At 35.9% G+C, this 22,021-nt stretch overlaps 1 protein-coding gene across 7 annotated transcripts in view; it reads right to left on the bottom strand.

Annotated features, from left to right (window-relative positions):
• Window positions 1–3,969: 3,969 nt before the first annotated feature.
• Window positions 3,970–22,021, bottom strand: part of LOC123319007 (progestin and adipoQ receptor family member 3-like) — a 76,521-nt gene continuing 58,469 nt past the window's right edge. For 4 of the 7 annotated variants that reach the window (XM_044905804.1, XM_044905801.1, XM_044905803.1 and 1 more), the window contains exons 3-7: window positions 14,164–14,399; window positions 13,948–14,104; window positions 12,489–12,641; window positions 6,077–6,265; window positions 3,970–4,406 (exon numbers count right to left, since the gene is read on the bottom strand). In XM_044905804.1, coding sequence (XP_044761739.1) covers window positions 4,173–4,406; window positions 6,077–6,265; window positions 12,489–12,641; window positions 13,948–14,104; window positions 14,164–14,399 — 969 coding nt within the window. In that variant the 3' untranslated portion in view covers window positions 3,970–4,172. The remainder of the gene's footprint in view (window positions 4,407–6,076; window positions 6,266–12,488; window positions 12,642–13,947; window positions 14,105–14,163; window positions 14,400–22,021) is intronic. The other 3 variants (XM_044905802.1, XM_044905807.1, XM_044905806.1) reach the window with 1 other exon arrangement.

Raw genomic sequence — 22,021 nt, 5'->3', positions numbered from 1 at the left:
GTTTGGCAGCTATCTTCCTGGCGCCTCGTCTGGGTGCAAACATACCCTGATTCGGTTTATTGCCCTGAAAGATTTGGGAGCCTGGAAAGTGAGTCTCTAGCATAAGTGACAACGTCTCGTCTGTGCCAGTCATCTCCCCATACATCTTACTTAGCTGTCCCAGACCATTGCTGTGGTCTTTTGATAGGGCCTTATGTAGTCTAGAGGCCGTTGGCGTGTCCTCAATACCTTGGGGAAGGTGCGCCACGACCTCCGCTTGGCTTCGCGCAGTTCTTTGCTGTATTCAGTTGTTGCCGCTCTATATGCCGTCTTGTCCTCTAGCGCCCTAGAGTTAGACCATTTATTATACAGTGTGCGGCTTTTTTCCGTAGCTTTGCCAGATTAGAGTTCCATCAGGCCACGTATCTTCTGGATGTTGACCGCTTGAGCGGGCAGCTATGCTCATAAGCCGTTAGAATCCGACTTCGGAAGTGCTCCGCAGCCAGGTCTATGCCATCCGCAGAGTCCATGCCCCTGACCCCTAAGAGTTCTCCGTTGCCTTCCAACAGGCATCGATAGCGCTCCCAGTCAGTTCCTCTAGGATTCCTTTTAGATTCCTGTAATATCGGCTCAGTGTCGATGTCGAACCGGATTTGTCTATGATCTGAGAGAGAGGCCTCATCTGGGACATGTCAGTTTAAAATTTTGTGATATAGGGCTGGGCTACTGGAGGTTAGGTCTAGAACCTCCTTCCTGATTGCATTGCGAAATGTAGGTTCACTACCCCGATTTGCTACTCCCACCACTTCAGTTATCAGAAGCCGTGGAGCATTGGGTGTTAACTGTTTTTTCATGAATGTTTGTTATGAATATACCTAGTTATATATTATTTTTCACTCGAATGAATATTTTTATCATCATTTTCTTTACGAAGTATATATACTGTTGTGAATTTAACAAAAATTATTTCCTCCTTATGGAAACTTTTATTTGACATCAAACATTGGGAGCTGGAATATGTTTTTGCCCATTATTTTCGAATTTCAAGACAAAAATGTCCTCAAAAACGTTTGGATTGTAGTGATTGCACTAATAACTGATGAGGAACCATAAACTTTGCGAAGGAAGAGAGCTAAATATTCGGAATTTTCAGCTTTCCGGGTACGAGTTCAATGAAATTGAAACTCAGTAAGTACCTATGCGTAAGGTATATTTATTCAAGGAATTTTGTAAGGATAATTAAAAAAAAAATGGAAAAAAGAATATGCTGGACGACACACCAATACATGAACCTTCAAAACGTTATTTCAGAGTCAAGAACAAGAACAAATTTTCAACTTGATGCAAGGTTCAAAATAAAGGGAAAATTTTTTTCTGAGAGCTATGCAGTGTTGTAAGTTCATCGTTCCATTCATATCAAAAATGCATTACCTAATGACGAAAGAGAAGTAGCGTAACCGCTATATTGTCGTGAAGACTTCCTTGAAAAGGTAGGCTTTTTCGTTAATTTTTGTCAAGTTCCAACCCAAAACCAAAATAAGAAATTAGTTAGTATAGTGCGAATTTAAACCCCTGGTACAAAAAATTACTAGGAGGAGAATCTCGAGTAATAGTGGTATATGTTCTGCCATCTAGTCCTTGTTTCAACAAATAGATTATTCCTATCAGAGTTTGCATAGAAGTCTGTACGAAATATTTTTGTGGTTGTTCAAATGCAGCGATAGGTGTCAGGATGTGCATTTTCAAGAAATTGTTTCTCATCTCAAATCTATATTATCAGCACTGAGTACCAATTTCAAATCCAACTGCGACGTTACAATCTACAAACACTAATTATGAAATTATTAAGATGTAAGTTTGAAAGTTTTTGCATTTGGAGGCAGTATAATTAATTTCTGGAACCACCGAATCGATATTGAGAATTCTTTCATCAATAGCTTCCCAGTAAACACAGGACATCCATTGGACATCCATAAGAGGTCCATAATTAGTACACATGGACATGGACATCCTTTGGATATCCATTGTACATTCATTCATGGACGTACTGTAGATATCCGATAATGGACATCCATTGTACATCGTACATCCACTCATAGACGTACTTTGGATCAAATCAATAATGGATATCCATTGTACACTCATTCATGGACGTACTAGGGATATAATGATCTGTTCTCAAATATTGAAATATTTTGTTAGCAGAAATGGATATCCATATCTTGCCGAATATCAATTATCACCAAAATCGAAGCTTAACTTCTTCCGTCATCAAGAAATTTTCTTGAGTTCAATGGTTTCGGTATATTATTATATTATAATATATATGTATATCTGCTGATTTTTATGAAAACCATATGTGTTGAACGAACAGAAAATACTCAATTTCGAGAATATTTCGTATTCTTGCGTATGTTCTGCAGTATGTCCTTATTCATCACGTGGAATTGCATTCTATTTTTTATTGAGTATCAAACCCTCATACTCAATGATGGAAAATAAATATGGATATAACTACCCTGAATAGCTTTGGTAGATCTGTGGTTGGCATTACTGGCTGTCGGCGGATGCAGGAATTTGACAGTATGTCAATTGTCATTCATTATTGTTGAAGACTAAGGAAGAGTAACGTATTAAGTTTTTATCATTCATCAGGGAGCTTAGGAATTTCTTGTTTAATGTGTTGTTGTGATGCAATCACCTGGTAAAAAAGTGACTTGGAAGAGCCAAGGAAAGGAGTAAACACGAGAAGAAAAAAATGACTTTTTAGATTATATTTTTGGTAACGAAGAGTGTGATATTTTAGTTTAAGTTTTCAATTTTATATACTTTGTTTGCATAATTGGACATTCTGTTAAGACCTGGACGAACATTGGATATTTGGTGGACGTTGCCTGGACAGCTGATGGAGATTAACTGAGCCTTTTAATGGATGTAAACTGAGCTGGTTATAGACGTCATATCGACTTCAAATGAACCAATATACATATAAGTTCATTCAACTGATTCAGCGCCGATAAGAGGTTCATAACTAGCCCAAATTTCATATAAAATGGTCCAGTTAATATCCATCAGCTGTCCAGGCAACGTCCATCGAATGCTTGTCTGTTTTGGTACAATGCATGTCCAAAATGCATCCATTGGGCATCCCAATGGACATCCATTGGGCATCCAAATTGGTGACAACGGATATCCATGGGATATCCAATGGACGTCCGTTGTCCGTCAAAGGACGTCCAATGGATATCCGTATTGCATGATTTGGATATCCATTGGACATCGCACCGGATGTTTAGGATTGTGAGATAGGCTGTTTTTGATTGTTAATTTTGTTTTTCAATGTAAAATTATATCCATCTGAGATTTATTTCTTTATCATGAAAAAATGACAAGGATTATCGATTTTTCGTAAACAAGTCGTGAATGGTTGATTTCAGTCTTTCATAGCCCATGCAGGAAACTATTAGAGGTAGAAGAGAATGATCAAGTGCAATTTTGAAGAGTCCGTGAAGTTCTGTGTAAAAATTTGCTATGGTATATGTGCAACTTTCGAACATAAACCACTCTCACCAATTTAAACATTTTCAATTCAATACGAAATAATGTTCTATTTGAAGAAGGTTTTTGCCTAGCATGCAATAATACCAGTTAAATCGATAAGCAAAAAAACACAATTTATAATAATGATAACATTTAAATTATGAAATTCCATTAGATCGCACATATCTTCAAAACCATTAAAAATTGCTTCAGAGCAGAAACACATTCTTTAACAAAAAAGTTCTTTGTCTCATAGGCTGACTCTGTGTATCATTTTTATCATTATCATTATCATTTTTTTTTTAATTGTGAAACAATTCTTTTTTTGGATTAAACGAGGAGAAATTGTGAGCTCATATACCTACTCACGATCCAATAAAATCTTCTTGGGTTGGGTAAAATCCGAACTCTAAATCAAGCTATACAAGATATCGAATAATTAGGATAAAATACATGAAAAAATATTTTTATTATCCAATAAATAAAACAAATACAACAACTATCCATACATACATTTTTCCAGAATTGTACACATAACCCTATTTGGAGGTTTGATCTCCTTGTTTTCATTATAGGAAAATTTCCCTATTTTTCATTACCTATGATACAAAATCATTGAATACCGATGTTTTGATATTCGATTTCATACTGATTCATGGCAATTTCATGTGATTAGCACATCCGTGATTCAATCTGTAGTCAACATATAACATGCCCGTATTATGCCAATAGTAAAGAGCAAGTACAACAAATAGATGCCACCACTGATGGGAATGGCCTATAAAATCGTAACGACCGTTTGAAAAACGTTCTGGTATTTTTGTGAGGTATATAAAGAAAGCTGTTCCTGTGATGATGTACATACCCAGTACTCTGGGAAGAAGCAGCTGAAAAAAAGAAACAATTATTTATATGTATTTAATTTCTTGTTATCGAATAATCATTTCGTCTAGTTAGCAAAACTGGTGATAAGAATACATGGTGTAAATGGTTAGTTGCGACAAAATTTGAGAGGCCCTTGTCAAAAAAAAAGTGTGGGTCTATAATATATATAATTCTTTTTTTGAGCAACCCTTTCTTTGATACAGCTCGCTATGCGAACTTATTGGTGAACTAACTTTTGAGTTTTTTTATTGGAAGAAAAATTAGAGATACAACGTAGGTATATTATACAGGATGAGGTTTTGACTCGTACAAATATTTTAACAGTAGATTTTTGAGGTCAAAAGAAACACTTTTTCGTTAACCTTTTTTTTCGAATCGGCGAATCATCTATGTCTTCTAGTTTTTTTCATTATGACCATTACGAACCATAAAAATACCAAAAATTCAAAGAACCCAACTCCGAAACTAATTTCAGTTGAGAAACTACAATTCAGAAGGTTTTTCAAGAATCCGTCTGATGAAGGTTAAAAAAGAAAAGTTACCATTTTAAAGTTCTATTTGTCGTTCATTGTCAGGCAACAATTTTTTCTATCTGATTTGCTCCAGACAAATTAGTGCAAGAATGTACGCAGAAGCAAATCAATTATTTCAATGTTTTAATTGATTTTGTTTTAGAGAGTGGGAGTGAGAATCCTAAAGAGTTTCAGAGGATGCAGAGTCCTTCCAGATTGAATTTCAATCGATTTCTTGAAACTATAAGTTGAACGTTACCCAATGAATATTTGAACGTTTTGTAAGATAAAAGTACTTTTCATATTTTCTCGTATAATGCGCTGTTTTCGAGTAATCGAGTAATTTAATGTTCAAAAATAAAAAATATGTGTGAAATTTGAAAAATTAGGTACTTTGTACTTTGGCTGAAAACATAGATTTAGCTTGTTATTCTGAAGGGAATTTTGTTTCTCTAGGCGTGGCAAAGCTCATTATAAAAACTTAAAATGATTTTTTCATCAGGGCCGAATCGGAAAATATGATATAGGAAAAAAGTGTTTCTTTTGACCTCAAGAATCTACAGTTTAATTATTTGGACGAGTCGAAGACATAAATGTGGGACTGGATTGTGTAAAAAACATGGGGTATATATGAAGGGTACAGGGAAAAACGCGTTTCCAACTTCAAAATCCGTTCATATTATTTGAAATATGACAAATTAAATATTATTGTTCTCGGAAATGATCATTATTAATGATATTATAGGTACATAAAATGTATGATGAGTGCATTACATGTAATGCACTCATTTTATATCATCATTTCATGAAATGACTTAGATATTTCTTTCCGTGTATTGATCGACATCGTTAATTCTTTCCCTGTGCGGTAAATCTTCGGCAGCGATTTAACGTATGACTGAACTAGTTTCATGCCTGTTTCAATATACCATAAGATACTACTCCTCATTCTGAATCGAATTGTGTGTCCAACTCATTTTCGGACAAAAATTGACATTGATGGTTTTTTGCCTGTACCCTTCATATGTATTTAAAAAAGATACTACTACAGAAACGACATGTGAGAACGATCAACTCAGAAAGAGTATATTGCGGATATTTGGAAAAAATATGTTTTATAGAAAACTTGCAAAAATGTATGATATGCATTAGGTACTCACAGATACTATGGGATTTTCCCATCCTCCCATTACAACCGTCCAGTGAAAAGTAGGAACGACACCATAAGCAGCCCAGGCAACGAATACGAATATCTGGATGAATGGATCGACTTGGAAATGAGGCACTTGAAGTAGCATGGCTATCACGAAGATGAACGTCACTGTGCTCATGTAGAAATTCTGCAAGTCCTAAAAACAACATTCGGTGTTCCAAGATACCTTCTTTTGATAAAAATTTTGTAAAATTTTCATTATTCAATACGATCTAGAGGGTGATTTGACACTCGAGGCGAAAAATTGAGAGCCGCATACAGACTAATATCTTGATGAAATGTAAAAATTTTTTTTTGTCGATGTGGCTTTTTTTCCGAGTTATTGGATTTCGAAATTTCTTTATGCAACCAATCCCATTGAACAAATCAGAGCCTATAACTAAGTAGATGTAGATAATTTCATTGTCACTTGGTGAAAGAACAAAATTTGTTTGAAAATTAAAAAGTTGCTATTGTGCAGGTTTAATTTCATTAAAATTACAGTTTCTTACCGAAGAATAGAAGATACTTGTGCTGACAATGCATTAAAAACTTGTTGTACAAAAAAAGATTCTCTAATAGAGGACAACCATCTCACCGGATGTTTTCCGAAGGGAAATGTTAGGGAAGAAGGAGAGATATATTGTGCGCTCGAATATCCGGAAATAATTACTTAGAAAGCAATACTGCCCATTTTAATTTGTCCCAAAGTTTTTGTTCGGAAAATCTTGAAACAGAAATTCTACATCTTACATTCGTTTCAAAAACAAAAAGTATATAATTTGCCCAAAATATCACATGCAAAAGCCATTGACAAATGTCAGTATGAAAAAAATAAAATTTCTTGAAAAACGGTCGGACGAAGCTACTTCTATTCGGAATTGCATGAATGATGGCATAATGAACTCATATGGTTCTCTTCATAAAAAGTTTATGAAGAGATGCAGAATCCTCCCAGAATAAATTTCAACTCATATGGTCTCTATAAAATCGTCAGCTTTTGAAAAAAGGGCTCCTCAACAAAAATTCTCTATTAATATTTGAGGTGGAGTCTTCAATGAAGAATTACTTCCTATTCAAGTCAATGGATCTGTTAGATATTGTAGTTATGAAAAACATAATGTGGGACTAAAAGAATAAAACAAAGATGGAATTGTCATCTGACTATTGCCTAGTTTTATTATCACTGGAAATAGAAGTAGACAACCCAAGGAGAGAAAAAACAATAATTGGTAGAACACAATCTAAAACAACAAAAATAAAAACAATACACAATACCCAAGAAATCACCACTACGGAACGAGGTGAAGATACTTTTATAAGAAAAGAAGATACATAAGTAAAAATGAATACAGGAGGACGGTTGGCCCGGATTCCGGACGCATAAACATAAACGCAAAGATTATAGAGGAGCATTCTACATTTTGTCAAAGAGAGAACGAGAGTGGTGGCGTGGAGCCACTCTAGAAACGTCAAGAATTTTAATTATGATATATAATATAATGTGCTAAAAAAATTGACGAATGAAGTGAGTCATAGAATTAATATAGAGTTCGGGAGTTGACGGACGATTGAGACAAAACATAAGACAATTTGAATACCCGCTATCAATCTCTATTGAAAATGGCTTTATCATTAGAAAGATAGACAACAAAAACAAAGATACCGATACTGTTGAGCGAAAACGTACGGGCTGACCACATATATCGAACAAATTAGAAGTCATAAAATTACAGAAGAGAATGAAACACAAGAAAATATAGAGAAGAAATAGAGGAGGTTCAGAAACAGCTCAAAAATAGGACAGCACCTGGAAAGGATGAAATCCTAAAACAAGCTCTGAAGAATCTGCAATCGGAAGCTTATGATGAAATATCGCAAAGACAATCTTGAGAAGAAGCAATTTCTCAAAAATATGGAAAACGGCAGACACGATATTAATGTGGAAAAAAGGGAAAAATAAGAAAGATCCACCGAGCTACAGACATAGGCGGAAATAAACATTTTTTGTGGGGGGCACCCCTTCTGAGGTCTGAGGTATGAGGTGACTGCCCCCGAGGTAAAGATGTTAGGTGGAGAAGATGTGCAAAAATTCTAGAACTGGCTAAAACAACGCAAAAGCTCCAGAATAGCTGTTTTTCACTGCTATTTTCCTATTTCTTTTTTTTTCTGGGGGGGGCACGCCCTTCCTTATTTCCGCCTATGGCTACAACCATAGAACTACTATCAAGAAAAACAGAAGAAATAAGAGGAAAACTGAACTTATCCACGAGAACAGGAGCCATATTCCTAGATATAGAAAAAAACTTTTGACAATATGTGGCATTGAGGACTGATATTCGAATCGAAGAAGTTAAAATTTCCACAAAATCTGATAAGATTCGTACAATCATACCTAGAGAACAGGAAGTTTCAAGTTGAGATATATGGCACAAGTTCAGAAACAAGGAATATCGATGCAGGGGTACCTAAAACAAAGATCGGTACTAGTGTGACGTGGCAGATTTTTGCTCCTCCACAAAAGGAAATATCTTCACCGATACATTCATAATGAGACCTGACAACCGAAATAATTTGGAAGAAAACCGTTATATTATCATAAGGGGGCGATTGATATTATGTCATTGTTTCCCACCGACCAGGCCTATGTTTGTAGCGGAAACCGTATATATCGTTTGTTTTCAGAATTCATATATTTTATTATTCTTTCCGTTCAACCGTACTTTTTCGTCGAAAAAGGTCTTCCAACTTGTTCCGTTTTTCCTTCTCTTCGATTGTTTCTGTCTCTTTCCGAGCCAGTTGATCGATCGAACAATTTGAGTGTATCCAATGGAGAGATGAGTTACCCGTAGTGGGACGAGTTTTCCGCGGAGAGGGGGTACTTCTTCGAGACCCGGCGCTGAAGGTCAAGAGTGAATTGAGATCTAGGTGCCAAGGAAAGTATGTGAGGTGTTTTTACCGTTTTACCGTGTTTTACCGGAAATTACGATAAGAAGTTTGAAACTTTAAGGCAAGTCACTTGTAGCATTTTTATTCCTTCCGAAGTGCATACCTGGGGTGATATTTCGTTTAACTAGCTGAAAATACCGACCTACCGTTTAAACTTGATCTTGTCATTTTAGGCTGCGTAGATCGCCGACTTCCGCGACCGTTCGACCGCCGTTGGGTCCCAAGAAGACTTGGGGCCCCTGCCGTATTTTGTTCCTATTTTGTTAATATTTTGCCGATTTCCGACCGATCAAGTTACAGGTTAATAGCTTCTTCCGACCTGCTGTCTGACAGGCAGCCATTTTGAGGGGCACCGAGAAAGAGATAGAGAGAGAGCGAGAGAGAGATAGAGAGATAGATAGAGAGAGAGAGAGAGAGAGAGAGGGAGAGAGAGACAGGGTGCACTGCAATTGGACCGGTACCAGCCACCGTACTCGCAAGGCTTTCAAAATTTAATCGTATTTACCGTTTATTTCAACCGTCTTTTCCTGGAGTGACCGTATTTCATCAACCCCCACACGTCGACCAGTTCGCCAGTGGATATCAACTTTTATTATTACCTGTACATTTTTGTATATAAGTTAATTCAGTAGGAATAAGGAACTGAACGTTTATTTTGTTGCCAGTTATTTTTGCCATTGAGAGTTTGTTCTTAAATCAGTTATATCTAGGTTTTTGTTAGAAGAGGTAGGTACTCTTTTTAACGATTAAAATCCGTTGGAAAGCAGAGACTTAGAAGAAGCTACCATCCTAGTCTTCACTGATACCCTTCTCCACTGATAATTTCAAGTCTACCCCGGCTCTCTATTTTTTTGGAGATTCTGTGACAGACGTGGGGTTCACTGATTGCCCCCCTGGCGCCCAACCAAAGGCAAGGAGCGGCCAGTGTGTGAAAAAGTCTATCACACTAGGACCACTATGCTCTTCAATGTGTACTTACATGTCAAATTTAACAGAAACAAAGATCAGAATAGCCCAATTCGCAGACGACACCACTCGTGTAGGCAAAAAAAATTAGTCACAATCCAACTAAGAAACAAGTTAATAGAATACTGGAATACTGGATTGATGTGGCTGATACTTGATGAAAATCCATAATGGAACTCAAGACAGATCAGACGATTATAATTTGTCTTAAAATCAATAAAATACTTCAAAAAGTGAAGAAAAAAAATTAATAAAAATGAATGCAAACAAGACAACAGCAACACTCTTCGGATCGTCGAAATTGACCAGATTAGTTGGAAACATCACGATAGAAGGGCAGAAAATTGATTGAAATGGTAAAGGAAAACACACGGTGTGTTACGAAAAGCCAACCTTCAGCGAACAAATGGAGAGAATGGGACAAAAACAAGGCAATTACGTGGAATTTATACCCCCCCCCCCGCAACAAAGGAAACAGACTCTAATTGGGAAATAAATAGAAAATAATCAAAACTGTGATAAAACCAAAAATGCGTGTAGGTATAATATATGATGGATCAATTTGGTTTAATGGACACAATTATAGGAAGAAATAACCCGAATAGGGTATACGAATACGAACATCATCACTAGATATTCCATGGTACATAAGTAGCTAATAATCAAATCAGAGAACAACTAAAAATTCAAATAGTTAAAGGAATGGTAGAGAAACATACGAAGAGAGCAACTGAAGAAATGAAAACACAAAAATAAACAAATAAAGAAGAAATTATAAATACCGGTCAGAAAAACTGACAAAAGAAAATACCTCATTCAAAGTATACATAAAAGCTAGAGAGAATGTTAGTAGAGCTTTTCCAGTAAAAATCAGAAAAACCAGGAGACATGAGTCGAGAGGCGTATGGAACAAACTTCCGGTCCTCATACGAATACCAATGATCTCAGGTTTGAATCCCGATGTGTCGTGTATTTTCAGAAAACGATCTAAAAAATTTTCTAGAAGCTTTTCCAGTGAATTTTGTATGTGTTAACAGAACGACGCCGACGCGTCGTATGCGGGATCACCAGGATTGAATTCTTTGTGTTATTTTGTATGGGGGCATTTGAAAAAAAACAAGTTTACGCAGGAGAAATTGTTAACCAATAAAAATAAATGCAACGAATTATCAATGAAGTTTACGCCAAGTCAAAATAGGCGAAACATGCAGTTAGTATTTGATTCCCTTATTTTGCGTTGCTAAGCCTGTGTCGATAATAATCGTGGTATTGTTGAACATTTGATTCAAGTATTTCTGTATTTTTATAAGTTGTTGATGTTGAAGTTGAAAATTCATGAACTGCAAAAAATTTGTCTAATATCTCGAGATCAAAACCATATTCAAAATTGTATTTTTCATCGAAAATATCAGCCTGCACCTATCCTATGGGTTCCTTAATTTTCCGCCTCGAGTTTTGGATCACCCTGTATATAAGAAAAAATAATGCTAATATAATCAGAGAAAATGATGAGTATACAAGCGATAGTTATTTTCCTAACAAGTGCAGAAAGTTATGATTCAAATTGAAGAAAAAGAAATGCTTCTGTGTAGGCTTCCCCAAAAAATTTGAATTTTCACCAGTTTCTCAGTAAATTTTTCTCTTATCTAGTCAGTATTAATATTTGCAACTAATTTTTTTTTCTTATGACTCTTTTTCGAAGACTTTTATTTAATTTATTTAATCAACGAATAGAATTTAGACAGGTAGGAAAACTATTTTGTTATCCACGTAATATGACCATTTCAAGTTTTTCAAAATATAAACAAAAATACAAATCGGTAAAAAGAAATTAACATGAAAATTCGAAGAAACAACAAAAACACTCAACAAAGCACACGAATCTTCATCAACATTCATATATTTCTTATAATTGAAAAGGTTTTTCAATGAACCCCATGCATAACTAAATCATCCTCAGCAATAAACAGTCTATAGATACATTTTCGACCCAAAAGTTCTGGTTTTCAAGTAGCCTGTACTCCTAGTAGATGGCGCATGACAAACTTCTCAATTAAGTATGGAAAGTGGAAAGTTATTCAAAATAAAAGTTCTAGTATTTTCTCAAAATTGTACCGAAGATATGGATTTTCTACTACTTTTTCCTCACTCTGTATTCTGAGTCACTTTTCTGGAAAATTTCATTCATAAAATTTTAATTTCACCAAATTTTTTGGTCAATGTGGAATATTTAACGATACTATGAGAAGTCTCTCAGTCGAGTTAAATCCCTATTTGTTCTTTCCTGCTTTTCAAATCTAAAAACTAAATTAAATGTTTAATGAATAAATTCAGCTAAATTATGATAAATTAAAGAATTGAAACTGCTGAATCAAACATTACAGTGGCCTAGCTTTCTATCTAACAAGTTATATATTCGAACTCTCATCAATTTTATTCAATAATAATAATAGAATAATACTCACTGAGTCGCACCAGAAAGCATAATAGATTCCTGATGTGTAGATAGCCAGCAATGACAAAGCTATCCCAAAGAGATCGAAACTGAGAAATATATCACAGTCTCTATGAGATCTACAGTTGAATGTGTGGTAGATGGAGGACAGGGACATACATATCTGCAAACATCATAATACTGATCATTTTTCAATAAAGACACTAAACTACCCTTACACATGAAATTACGTTGAAAACATGTTTTCTACTTCTGAGCGTTTGTACCTCATTTCCCGCGCTCATTTCAGTTTCTGAAGTGTTTCACTAGTGCGGAAAAGTGAATTCCTTCCCTGCTATTTGCCGAAACTAATTTTTTCCCGCACTAGTGAGTGAAATTAATATTTCAGAAACTGAAGGAGGAAGGAGGTTGAGGAAAATTGAGAAGAAAAGGTCGTAGAAGAAATAATGTTTTAAACTGATTTGTATTTTTTTATCCTATTTTCGAATATATTTTTGATGTCACTGAGAAAACTTCTCCCATCCAGGTGTAGTGTAGTGTTAAGAAATTCACGAAGTCCGTTGATTAGAATAGTTCAGAGAAACATTCGAGATAAACACTTGAAATTTAACAGTTGAGCATTGTTTGTAGAGATGAATTCTTGGAAGACACTTCAGATTCGTTGGAATTCCGATTTCACTAGAAATGATACCGACATTCGTTCGTTATACAACACCCAGATTTATTATTCATAATCAGATTACTCGTTGAATTCCACATTGCTTTAATGTAACTTTTGCATATGTTCTCCAAAAAACTTGCCTGAAATATGAATAAAATCAATCGAATTTTCTCAAATAGGGCTTTATTCCAATGTTAATAACATTTTTGCATGAAAATTTCAAATTTTCTAGTTTCTATGATTATATGTTCTGTTATGACTTCTGAAGAATGGTTTAAACTTCAGAAATGTAAACGAGAATCATTCTTTAAATTGAAATTGAGTTTTTGTCCTATATTGCATATCTTAGGAAATGAGCATTTTAGAGGTTACATTTATTCACTATTTTTCTACGTAGATTCCAACTGATCAACAAAAAAAATGGGTTCTCCTTTGATAAAAATGAGTTTTAGGTTTTTGTTATAATTGACTTCGACATTGAAATCGAAACACCCTTTATGTTCAATAGAATTTGAAATTAATGAAGGAGAAGGATGAAGGTATGTTCTCAGATAGAAGACACCATGCAAAAATCTCAAAGTTATCAACATTGGAATGAAGCACTATTTGAAAAAAATTGATTGTTTCTTTCAGATTTCAGACAAATTTTTAGGGGGTTGCAGTTACGAGGATGCAAAGAGCGGAAAAGTTGTTTCCCCTCAAATGAGAAATCGACAGGTCCGAGCAATCGCCACATTTTCCTTTCAAAACCCTAAAATCGCGGTTTTCGTCTGACCACACTCTATTTATTGGAATATCTCAAACTTACCTGGAAGCAGACCAAAACGGATGCCACGATGAATTTGTCAGAGAAAGAAGCCTCAACTTTCAATATAAACAAATCATTTATTGCGAGTCCAGTGAACAGCAATAATCCGAATAGATGTGACCAAATGTTGATGGACTCGTTGGTCCACCAAAATACGCTGAAAAACAATGAAATAACCTTATAACGCCTTACTTCTGTCCGAACAATTTCACGTACCTATCGATACAGTGTGCGGTGCTTAAAATTCCTCGATAACCCGATAAGATGTAGGGGTTGTGCTGAAGGAAGGGAGGTGCTTCTTTGTAAGGGAGTAGCTGCTTGGCCTTTGCGTAGCGTTCTTCATAATCGAAATCTTTCTCACCATTCACAAAACTGAAGAAATATTCCAGTACCTCCTTGCTAAAAACTTTGGCATGCTCCCTGTAGCTGAACTCCTGAAAAACAAAGAGAACCTAAAATACTCATTTTTTTTATTCTTCAGCAAAATCTAAGTATAAGTTGTCTTTTAGACACTGGCACTATTGACAATACTTTTCTTATATACACTGTTTCCTATTGAAAATGTTAACAGACACTTTTTTCTCAGCTACAAAGTTGATTACTTGACCAAATTTTATTAACGTTGGCTGTAAGGGAAAAGACCCGAACAAATTGAAATATTTTCAACTTATATCTGCTTATTATATAATTTTCTTATCCTCATCGGGCAAAACTCTTGAGGAACTAGAGATTTCTTGTGTTGGCTAGATGTTATTCAACCGTGCACACCGAGCAAGAAGCGCGGTTTTGCGCGAAATACGTGTAGTGGTTAAGGGGAAGTAAACCTCAAAAATCTCCATTCAAAAACGGCATGCACTATAATGTATTCACATTTATTTTAGGAGTCGGTTGGCCATGAAATAATTTTCCCAATTTTTTGTAGCTAGAACGGAGTAAGTTTGGCACTCATAGTTATACCCTGATATTCTAAAATCCACAATACGTCAGACGGTAGCGAACATATTCAATGTAAGATAATTTATATAATGTTTCATCTGAATCTAAAAGACCTATATTTCAGATGAATATTTCCACAATCAGAAAGATTGTGAATGAAGAGGATGAAAAAGAATTTGAACGGGCAACATAGCGTTGATTTAAAACCCAAAAATGTTCCTAATTTACGCTCTCAATTTGTTACATGAAGCCTTGACTTTTTTTTTTAATTAATGTTAAAGAACGTGTTCATGTCGCCCCGTCTCTTTTTTTCCAATTTAGTTGTTTTTTATGAGAAAAAAAAACTTGAACCTCAATAAAACTGGTTTTTGACCGTTTTTCGACATATTTCGATAAAAATAACGACGGGGTGACATCGACGATTCAATTCTTTATATATTGCTAAGATTTTCATAGCGTTATATACCAAAATTACGCTGAAATTCAAGAATAACTGAAAATTATTCAATATTCCTAATAATACCTCTCACGTGGTAATTTCTAATTTTCAACTGACTCAGTATTCAATTCAGGTTATTGCTCAAGGATGTGACACATTTTCGTATTTGGGGTAGCATCCGTAAAGCAACCAATGTCGATCATCTTGATCTCGAATCGTATGTACTACTCATCCTAATGAGAATCATGTAATTTCTGTTTTTAGTTTTTGTGTTTTTTGTTATCCTATCAATTCAAGTATTTAACCCTTTAATGCACAAGTTTTTTTTCTTTTTTAAAATTATTTCCGTATAGTTTCAAGTTAGCTTATGTATAATCTACACCTTTTTTCGCAAATAGTTAAATGATTTACATTAACACCTGTTCTCACAAAGTGAACCTATACTGAAGCGGACATGTACAGTTGAACTAAACTGCTCACAGGGAATAATTTTGTATCCACTTATATGCAACCAGTCTCAAGGCGGAGTTGGGTATTAGAGGGTTAAGTTCACAGAAAACCGAAATCGAAACCCAAGCAAATTACAAGACGCTAAGAATATTCGATAAAAAGGTGAAAATACAAATTAAACTACCGAATTGAACTTTCTAGTTGAATTCCATTATTTGCACTCGGGCAAGTTATTACACGTGTTTCGCTATTACAACAGAAAGTATTTCTTCGCCCTCCTGAACATGCTATTATTATCACGAAACAGAAAAACTCATGTTCTTCCGTTTGTAAATCAACTTTTCAATGTCGTGAACAGAAAATTTAAATTTAAAATCTCTCGAAAACTATAAATCTGTATAAATAAAAGAGAATCTATGAGAACTATGTAAGCGCATCACGTTCAAACGACTGCACCAAATTGGATAATTATTTAGGTGTTGTGTTCGTTATTGTCAGCACAAAGTTTATACAAAGAAATATTTCAGAAAAAATCGTACAAAGAAAAAAAAAGACTTTCCTTTTTTCTTTGAAAAAACGAGCAAACATAGATTGTTCTTCCTTTTTCTTCCAATATCTCCATGGCTGATAAGGTCATTCAGTATATTTGATCCATAGACATAGAGACATGGACTGAGCAATGCCAGCATGAAATTGGCTATTTATTAGAAAGAGAGAAAAGCTCGTCGGGATATACCTTTCTCTTTTTTGTTCACATAGAGGTGAGTGTAGACCAATCAAAATTCTAGAAAAAGACAACTGCATTCCCGACGTGTTTTTCTCTCTGTCACTTTTTTTGACCGTATTTCATGCATAGATATAAAGGGAAGGCACAGTCCATGTCTCTATGTCTATGATTTGATCAGGATTTTGACACTGGGAAAAAAGTGGGGTTATATCGAATGAATCAAAAATTGACAACACTATTGTTCGGAAAATTCAATCGTACACGATTCTTCTGATAGATTGCAAAAATTTTTGTCTGTATTAACATCTTTGATATTTCCCTCATATGGAAAAGCGTATTTCCGTAGAAGATGCATACATTTCACAGAATTTCCAAATAATTAGCGTCCATAGACGAGGTGGATGGCCATCGGAAAAGTCGATATGTCACTGAAAATAAACCGGCATGGCACCAAATGTTCCCATCGCACCACGATTACAAAAATGAGCACAAAATTATCATTATATTCATTTTTCGAAATTCCATAGATGTGTCTCAGCGTCAAGTTGGAGACATATCGAAAAGCTGGGATATCTCGGAAAATATACCGGCACAATTTTTTTTACGGCACAAATTGACACAAAATTATCATAATATCTATTTGTGGAAATTCCATAGACGGGTCTCAGCGTCACTTTAGAGACTCATCAGAAAAGTCGAAATATCTTGTAAATATACGGGCACAAAATTTTTTAACGGCACAAATTGGCACCAATCTAAAAATAATTTTCAAGTTCTATACAAGGGAAAAAGAATTCTTATGATGGCATTATTCCGAAAAAACTTCAATATTTTTTGAATAGGGAGGAAATATTAGAAGTAGTTCATTTAAAAAGCTTGTTAACCGAAACGCATCCGCCATCTCTTTCCTATTAAAGAATATTGGGGGTTGTTGCCACCCTCAGGTGTTTTTTTCAGAATAATGCCATCATAAGAATTCCTTCTCTCTAATACAGAACTTGAAGAAGATAATAACTTTCAAACTAACCAACACTATATCTCTTCTCTATTCAAAAAATGTTGGGGGTTGATGCCTTCCTCATGGGGTTGGTTTATTCGGAGCAAACTCATAATGGAAATTCGTCCACCTCAAAACAGATGTTGACGTTTTTTTTTCAAATCTTGGGAAATTCTTCTTTTCTGAATTCTGGAGGGAGGGTCAAATTTTTGTTGGGACACCTTGTATATAACTAAAAACAGCAAATCACGATTTTTCATTGAATTGCGAAAATAGGGTAGCATCAAAGACGTAACGATATTTGTCGTCGGCTGTTGAAGCTGGGTGTGTCTATCAGTCGACGTATCATGAATTTCCTAGAAGGCTAAAATTTTTTCCGAAACATTGAATTCACTTTGTTGACCACAGCACCTAAAATTCTATAGAATATGTGTGTCAACACAATTTAAATGTGTCAACAATGCTTTTCCCTATATATATACAGGGTGATTCATAACTATTGGGACATAAGCTAAGGGCAGATTGTTTGGACCAAATATACCTCAATAAAATATTGCTGTGAAAAAAGATAGAGGGCGTTAAAGTTGAATTTTTTATAAGGGGACAGAATAATATTTTCTTCGAAGTTCGAAAGTCCTTTATTAAAAGAATTAGAAAAGGCATAGAAGTCGAAGGAGGCCACGTAGATCATTTAATTTAGGTTTATTCTTTTTATGTTACATTGTTTTTAATTATGCTTTATCGTCGAAATAAATGAATTCCCGTGTGTGTAGTGAATACAGGATGTTTCATCATTAACTGGACAAACATATATGGCCGTGTAGATGACACCGGGAGAATCATTTTTGCCTTATGACATTTAAGTACCTACCTATTCAGTTTTCTTTCTGTTTTTTCAATGTCAGATCTTTGTTTCCCCATTTGACAGATTTGAAAACTCTTTTGATGAGTAAAAGGTTTGAGTTTGTAGGGCTCAGTGAATCTTGGCTGAATGATTTCATTCCTACTGAATCAATAAGTATAAATGGTTATCGCTGCGTCAGGCTAGATCGGGGATCAAGGGGGGGCGGAGTGGTAGTATTTCTTTCGGATAGAATAACGTATGAAGTAATTGTAAGAGACTGTTCAGAAAACTTGGAGCAGGTTTGGGTAAAGTTCAAGCATAATAGGAGGGTTTTCATCATAGGAACGCTTTATAGACCACCCAAGGGAAGTTTTCCTAGGTTTGTGGAATCTTTTGAGGAAACTGTTTCATCATTTATAGCGGAATGTGATGAGTTGATTTGCGGTGGGGATGTAAACGTCAATTTTTTGATTCGGGATGATAGTAAAGTAAAGGGTTTTGAACGTTCGATTGATCTATTTGACTTGGTGCAGGTTATTGAGGGCCCTACATGTTTTGGTCCTGGGTCGGCATCTTTACTGGATGTGATAATCGTTGAAAAAAAATCCCAAGGGAAATTTCGGTATGACAGAGTGAACATGGACATGATTTCAAATCACTGGCTAGTTTATGGTGAGGCTGTAGGTGGGGAGGCGGACTCGTATGCGGAAAGTTATAAGTCTAGATGTTTGCGTCGGATAGAACAGGATATTTTGGGAGATTACTTGATGGCTACTCCTTTCGAGAATATAATATACATAGGTGATATTGATGGTAAAGTGGATCACTTTAATCGTTTATTGCTAGATCTTTTTGATGAATTGGCGCCCATTTAAACTGTTAAATGTCGAAAGAACTTCAAACCGTGGATCACATCCACAATTCAGATTATGACTCGCCTCAAGCATAAAGCGCTTCACAAGTTTCAGCGGGATAGAACATCACAAAATTGGGAAAATTATAGGAAAATTCGCAATGAGACATCGGCCGCCGTGATTCGAGAAAAAAAAGCTTATCTACAATATTCAGTAGGGAACGAAAGGAATCCCAAATCCCTGTGGAAAAAAATTGCGGAACTAAATGTATATAATAGACCATCAAAGAAAAATTTGCCATCAAACATAGATCTTCCAGAGGAACTGAACAATTGGTTCTTAAATGTAGTTCGTGATCAGGGTGTAAATGATGGGTTAGTTGTCGAGTATTACAACTCAGAAAAGTTCACCTTGTTCAGCGAGGAGTTTGTTTTTGCACTGACAAATGAGGAGGAAATTTCAGAAATTATGAGATCGATTCGTTCCAATGCAACTGGTCCGGATGGACTAAATATAGAAATGTTGATACGTTGTAGCCCTCATATATTGAAGTTTTTGACCAACATTTTCAATAGTTGCATTCTGGACTCGAGGTTCCCTCGGGATTGGAAAATATCGAGAGTGTTACCTCTTCCAAAGGTGAATAAACCTACCACTTTCAACGATGTTCGTCCGATATCTATAATATCGCCTTGTGCAAAGATTTTTGAAAGAGTCTTAGTGAATAGGGTGAGGTCCCATCTGGAAAAGTATAATATCTTGCCAGCTCGACAGTCAGGTTTCAGGAGAGGCTTTGGTTGTTGCACGGCTCTTCTTGATGTTGTCGACTCTATAATATCGAAAGTGGATTCGGGTGAGGTTCGTGTTTTAACTTTACTAGATTATTCTAAAGCGTTCGATAGAGTGAACCATCGGATACTCATTGCAGTGTTGAGGCACATAGGATTCTCTTCATCTGCCATTGAGCTGATGAGGAATTACCTCCGAGATAGGTGTCAGTATGTGGAGACTTCGTCGGGAAGATCTGAGACAGGCACTGTGGGATGTGGTGTTCCACGGGGCTCGGTACTTGCACCTATTCTCTTTTGTATATATACTATCTTCATCACTAATGGACTTGAGTTTTGTACTGACTTTCGGTACGCCGATGACACTCAGCTGTTGTACTCTTTTCTGGCTTCAGATATTGTTAGAGCAAATCGGGAGATAAATTCTGATCTTGATCGCTTGTCAACGGACTCCCTGAAGCATGATTTAGTACTAAATCCTGATAAAACAAAGGTTCTTGTCTTTGGCGGTGGGGCTGCTGAGGTGGTGAGAGGGTTGAAATTGAGAGTCAATGGTAGTGAAATTGCAGCTGTTGAGTCGGCTAGAAATTTAGGAATCATTCTAGACGTTGAACTTCGGTTCACTGAGCATATATCATTATGTGTTCAGAGGGCCTACACTGCATTGAGAAGTCTTTACCCCCATAGGCATTTCCTGCCGCAGAAGCTGAAAATATTACTTACTGACTCACTCGTACTAAGTCATTTTAATTTTTGTGACGTGTTGTATGGTCCCTGCTTGCGTGTTGATGATAGGGTGAGAATACAACGGGTCCAGCGTGCGTGTCTTCGCTTTATTTATGGCGTTAGAAAGTATGAACCAGTCATTCATAAGTTGAAATGCTGCAATTGGTTGAGTATGGAGCAAAGACGTGAGCTACACTCTGCAGTGATGTTTCGCTCAATTATATACTTTAAATCACCTCCCTATTTGTATAACAAAATACGATTCAGATCGGATGTTCATAATATCAATGTAAGGTTCAGAGGTATGATTTCTCCACCTGTTTTCAGAACTGCCTTGTTTCGTCGTTCTTTTTCATTTAATGTGTATTCATTATATAATCGCTTACCACCTCACCCTAAGTCCTGCAAACCGGAGGTGTTCAAGTCCAATTATCGGAAACTACTCCTCTCTTCAAGTGCGTAGTGTGGATTTTAAGGCTACTTGCTATCTGACATGTGATTGTTTTCAATGCTATATGTTTCTCCTCAGGGGGTGCTCAATCCATGATGGGTTTTTTGTTGGGCGGTGTGTGGAACATGGGTGAATTGTTTTTTTTTCTCGAATTTTTGTATGTATTTTTTTTTTTTTGTGGGATTTTTCGGTGTCACAGTAATAACAGTTATACTGACGTGAGACCGTTTGCAATGTATAATTTTCTTTTTTCCTCGTTCTTTTTGATGGATAATGGATAGTTGTATGGATCTTATATTATTGCAATAAACTTATTATTATTATTATTATTATTATTCAGGGGTACATTTTTGAGCAATAGTCTAACCTAGAAAAAAAATGGCGAATTCACTGAGGGAGCCCGGAAACCAGGAGGCCAGTATAAGCGGTTTAAGGATACACTACATCAATCCCTAAAATCTGTTAATGCCAATCATAACTGGGAACAACTAGCGTTAGACAGGTCACAGTGGAGGTCTTTGGTACACAGTTATAATGGAGACTCGAGAAGGATACAGCGGCGGCCAGATCTGGTTGGTGACTATCCATGCCTGGAGTGTGGTAGGATCTGTAGGTCACGGTTGGGAGAGGAGAGGAGAGCACACAGTCGCAATTAGCCCTGAAAAATTATAAGTCTGTTCGCACTTTTTTTTTTCTTTTGTTTTTCCTTTCGTTTTTTCCCTTTTTTTGGTCTTTTTGTAGATTCATTCCCGGCAACGGGATACAGCAATGAATGAATGAATGAGCTGACCACCCTGCGATTAGAATATTGATCAAAGATGACGTTAAACACCCTGTATCTCGCTTATGCGTCGAAAACGAG

This window comes from Coccinella septempunctata, chromosome 8 (genome assembly GCF_907165205.1).
Source record: "Coccinella septempunctata chromosome 8, icCocSept1.1, whole genome shotgun sequence".
NCBI lineage: Eukaryota > Metazoa > Arthropoda > Insecta > Coleoptera > Coccinellidae > Coccinella > Coccinella septempunctata.
The sequence above is the reverse complement of the archived record's forward strand: the minus strand, read 5'-3'. Positions and strand labels throughout refer to the sequence as shown.